Raw genomic sequence first — 5,518 nt, forward strand, 5'->3', positions numbered from 1 at the left:
ACTTGAATGTTTATTACAGCACTATTCACAATGGCAAAGATAGAGTATTAATGTATGTGTCACTCAATTGATGACTGGATAAAGAAAACATGGTATATATACATACACCACAGAACATTACTCAGCCATTAAAAGGAATGAAATCTTGTCTATTGGAAGAACATGGACGGAAGCTACTATCTTAAGTGAAATAAATATTTCAGACACAGAAATTCCAACACCCCATTTCTCACTTGTAAGTAGGAGCTAAATAATGAGTACATACAGGCATAGAGAGTAGAATAATAGACACTGGAGACTTGGGAGGGTGGGAGAGAGGTATAGGATGAAAAATTACACAATGAATTAATCCAGTGAGGGTTACACAAAAAACATAGACTTCACCACCACATAATATATGCATGTTACAAATCTGCACATGCATCTCCTAAATCCATATAATAAAAAAAAAAAAAAACTTATTTAAAAAGAAAGACCAATATAAAAAGAAAACTAGGTCTTTCCCCCTGCCAAGTATCTCCATTCTTCTATTATATGTAACTAATAGTTTCTTTTTTTTCCTAGCATAATCAAGTATCAAGCGAAGTTAACAAACGTTTTCTTATACACTTTTCCAAAAATAAATAACTTATGTACATTTCAATATAAAAATATGTGTTAAAACTATATCCATTTTAGTTACAAAAAGGGGTTATTCAATATAAACTTGTCTACATCTTTCTTTTTTTCACTTAATAATTTATCTTAGAGATTGTTCCATATTACTACATATAGAGCTGTCTTCACTCCTGGTTTTAAAAAATAGCTTCATGTTTTCTACTCATTTGATGTACTAATTTTCATTTAACTAGTTTTCTATTGATGGAGTGGAAGCAAAATTGTAAAGTATGACGGTTATTCAGCTGAATATCTTAAAACTAAAATTTAAGACCATACTCACTACCAAATTTCTTAAAATAAACAATTCTGACATTAAAAGATACTGCAATAATCTGTATAACAGTCCATAAATAGTAAGTTTATTTCTCCAAATAGCACACTATAGTAGTACAATAAGGAAAAAAATAAATTAAGGTAATCAACTAATACAAAGTATTGTTGATATTAAGACACAAAGAAATACTTTCCTAAAGATTTACTTATCACAATTGGTGGTTCTCAGAGTATAACCTGGAAAACTTTGTTGTTTTAAGAGACATCTCTAGATGATTCAATTTAAATCAACAGTTATTATATTATGTGTGAAGTGCTTTGCTAAGTGCTGGAAATACACAAATGGAGGACATCCAGATCCCGTTCTTCAATAGCATGAAGTTGAGGGGATGGAAGCAACAAATGGACAAAGAATCATAATATACAGCAGAGTTTCCCAACCGTTAGTGTGTCCAGAGGCCAGGATGAGGACCATGGAGTTTTTACCTCTGTTGAAAAGTAGCTTTATCCAGTATGTCTTAAAAATGTTATTATTTTCTACTTGTGATCGGAGAGAAAAAGGTTGGGAAGTTTTATTACGTAGTTAAAAGAGCTATGAGAACAGAGCATAAAAAATAAATAATATCTTAGGGAATAGAAATGATGTTTGATTTTTCCAGATAGGAAGTGAAGAAAAACAATTTATTTTGGCCTTTTATTAAATACAGTGAAATCTCTATAATGTGATCACTCAAAGGACTGTAAGAAATTGTCAACATATGGAGGTGGTCAACATAAGAAACAAGGGCTACTGTACTGATTAATACATGCGATGCATGTCTGGTCTATGAAAATTAGGTCAATTTAAGGAGGTGATCAACTATGGAGGTTCTTCTGTGTTTACTACATGTCTCAATTTATGGTTTTGCTTTTGTCTTAAACATTGTAGTAGGAACGATTTCTACTATAGAGTAATAACCTAGAATTCAGGAATAAGGGAGGATACTTATATTTCTTCTCTATTTAGGGAAGTTCATCTGATAAGCCAGAGAAGGGAAAAGTCCATATGTTAAACACTACATGAAGGATTCTGACAATTTTAGAAATTCTCATATTCCAATCTATTTTCTTGTGTTATAGGTCAGAAATCTGATAAACATAGAAATGAACTAGGAAATGAAACACTATTTACAATAGAAATACCTGCTTGCAAGGAATTTACTTCGCCATACATCACACTGTATTGACATACGTTCTAGCTGTTCAGAAAGCTGAGCAGTGTTTCGACCTAGTGCTTCATTTTCTAAAATAAGCTGATTTTTCTCACGGGCTAGACGTTCAAAGTGATACTGAAGATCATCACCAACAGAAGCCACCAGCAACTTTTTTAACTCACGATTTACCTAAAAGAGACCATAACAAGCTCAAAGTCATGGCATTGACTTTAACATGTATAACAAAATCAACAAAAGAGAAACTGTGCTTCTGTGCAATCTGGACCTCTACTATTTAAAGTGTATGTCAAAAAGTGAAATTAAATATATTTCGCAATATTTATAAACCACATCGGTCTACCTCTCTCTGTATATCTATTATTCATTTATGTGGTTACAAACTGAGCCTCTTAGAAATCATTATCATGAAAATAACAAATTGCTTCCAGTCAACACTTAAGGAAAAAAAAGTCAGAAACTAAACTAAATTTGGTAAAAAAAAAAAAAAAAAAAAAATGACAGAGAATGTTTTATATGTTTTTGAATTCAACATAAATTGATTTCTTTGTATCCTAGGAATTTACTTATAAGAAATTAGTTAAAGCAGTAATCTGGGCTATCTGTGAGTACATGGTGACTGAAAAGAGCAAAAAATTAAAACAAATGTCTAATAAAAGTGTTTATATGGTGGAAAGATTGAAGAACACTGTTGTAATACTATATGGGGAAACAAGGGAAGAGAACAGGCAACTTTTTTTTTTTTTTTTTGGCAACTTTTCCTAAGAGGTCAAGATTAAAGCAATACAATCAAGCACAATAGATTGTTTTCTATTTATAATGAAGACACAATAACATACACCATCATTCTCTTTATTTCAAATATTATGTCTACACTGGCAAAAATACTTGGCATTTATGAATCTTTAAAATAGGAACTACTAAACTAGTCAATTTGAAAGCCTGACTTGGTCAATCTTTCATTTGGCAGTTTAAAACTATAACCCCCTTTTAAAACTTATATAGATTATCTTTTCCAAAGTACCTTACATCTTCATCTTGAATGAGGTGTAGAGTATAAGTTCCCCAAATATGGGTATAAACTCCCCCAGAGCAGCAGTTCTCAACTTGTGGTCGCACCCCCTTTGTAACAATGAAAATATACCCTGCATATCAGATATTTACATTATGATTCGTAACAGTAGCAAAATTACAGTTATGAAGTAGCAACGAAAATAATTGTTGGGGATCACCACAACATGAAGAACTGTATTAAAAGGTCGCGACATTAGGAGGCATTAGGAAGGTTGAGAATCACTGCTCTAGAGGCTCTGAGAATGAGAAATTGAAGAAGCATTGTAAAGATATGACAAGCTATGATGAATGACATTCTCATGAAACAGTTTTCTAACATTCAGGTTTAGAAGGTTCAGCTGTAAAGAATCGTACTCATTAAATCTGTTAAGGCTGTTCTTACCTCTGTCTGTACTCGGAGCTGGTTTGAAAGACCTTCTTTGTCCTGTAATAACCTTCTTTCAGAGTTCTTGAGCTTTTCCAATATATTCTTTACCTCTAAGAGTTCTTTGTTAGGTTCTACAACTCCCTCTGATTGACCAAGACATTCTCCTTTATGATGTCCCATTGACTTAACCTTTGCATTTTTATTGGGGATATCATGAGTTACAGCAGCTTTAGGAACTAATATTCTTACAGCTTCGACTTCCACTGCTTTTTCAGTGAGAATTTTCCCTAACTGAAGAACTCCTGGGCTTTCTGATGGAATAGCTTTCTTCCATGGACTCTGAAGGGTGTGATGCTTTCTAGATTGGACTCCAGATGTGACTTCAACAGATTTAGGTGGCTCCTCAGTTTCCATTCCATCTCCTGCTCCTCGGATGGGGGTTGATGTCAGGGTCACTAACAAAGGGAAACACAAATCGTGAACTATTTACCAAAAAGAAATGTCAAGAACAAGTTGTCAGATTAAACTTCCTTAGATATCACTTTCACCATTTTAAATTCAAGTTACTTAGGTACACCACATTCCCAATAAAGTACCTTGTATGTAGTACTCAATATATATCTGATTAACATAAATAATAACTAGGGAGGGATAACAAAGATGAGCATACAGGTCAGTAACAATAGTTACAATGATGAACTTTGAGTGGTCACAGGCAGCAAACACAAGTGCCTAATGTGTGTAAGCCAGATATTCTGTGAGGTACTGTGGACCACTACGCTAAGAAATTTACTGCATAATTTAGGAGACAGGACATACATAAAAAAAGGCAAAATGTGTTACAATGTAATATATAATAAATGTAATAAGTAAAACAAAAACATTTCAATATACTTTTTTTCTATAGAAGGATTAATAACAATTTTGATTGTTATCAAACCAACTACTGATTGGTCATTATCAAATCCATCACTGTCTTGCCAAATCATATATGATATAAACAATGTAATCTCCTAAAACAAAAACCTGAAATACAATTCCTAGTTAAAAAAAGGTCAAAGTATGTCTTTAGTCTCAATTACTATTAAATGTCATATTGTAGATATGTCAAACAATAGTGTTTCAGTGTAACCAAGCAGTTAGGAGAACTTAATTTAGTAAGAGAAATAATAAGGTCTTACTAAAATTAAATCTTTCTTCAGAGTTTTTGAAATACAAAGCCATATTAAAAGAGGAATTACAAGTGACTGGGTGTGGTGGGTCACACCTGTAATCCTAGCACTCTAGGAGGCTGAGGCGGGTGGATAGCTTGAGCTCACGAGTTGGAAAGACATCTGGAGAACACTTAAAGAACTAAAAATAGACCTGCCATTTGATCCTATAATTTCTCTATTAGGTACATATCCGAAAGATCAAAAATCACACTACAATAAAGATATTTGTATCAGAATGTTCACTGCAGCCCAATTCATAATTGCTAGGTCATGGAAGAAGTCGAAGAGCCCATCGATTCACAAATGGATCAATAAATTGTGGTATATGTACACCATGGAACACTATATAGCCATTAGCCATTAAGAAAGATGGAGACTTTACCTCCTTCATGTTTATATGGATGGAGCTGGAAAATATTCTTAGCAAAGTATCCCAAGAATGGAAGAAAAAGTATCCAATGTACTAAGCCCTATTATGAAACTAATTTGTAGCTTTCATAGGAAAGCTATAATCCAATTTTAGCCCAGGAATATGGGGAGAGGAGAAAAGGAAGGGGAGGGGAGAGGATCAGTGGAGGGAGGGTGATTGGTGGGATCACGCCTATGGTTCATCCTATAAGGGTACATGTGAATCTCTCTAAATGTAGAATATAAATGTCTTAACACAATAACTAAGAAAAAGACATGAAGGCTATGTTAACCAGTTGGATGAAAGTACT

General features: G+C 33.3%; 1 protein-coding gene across 1 annotated transcript in view; it reads right to left on the minus strand.

Moving 5' to 3' along the window:
• Positions 1 to 5,518, minus strand: part of BLZF1 (basic leucine zipper nuclear factor 1) — a 21,922-nt gene that overhangs the window by 8,546 nt on the left and 7,858 nt on the right. The window contains exons 3-4 of the mRNA XM_003785719.3: positions 3,601 to 4,040; positions 2,116 to 2,315 (exon numbers count right to left, since the gene is read on the minus strand). Coding sequence (XP_003785767.1) covers positions 2,116 to 2,315; positions 3,601 to 4,040 — 640 coding nt within the window. The remainder of the gene's footprint in view (positions 1 to 2,115; positions 2,316 to 3,600; positions 4,041 to 5,518) is intronic.

Source organism: Otolemur garnettii, unplaced genomic scaffold, assembly GCF_000181295.1.
Source record: "Otolemur garnettii isolate 467f Iridium unplaced genomic scaffold, OtoGar3 scaffold00016, whole genome shotgun sequence".
Taxonomy (NCBI): Eukaryota; Metazoa; Chordata; class Mammalia; order Primates; family Galagidae; genus Otolemur; species Otolemur garnettii.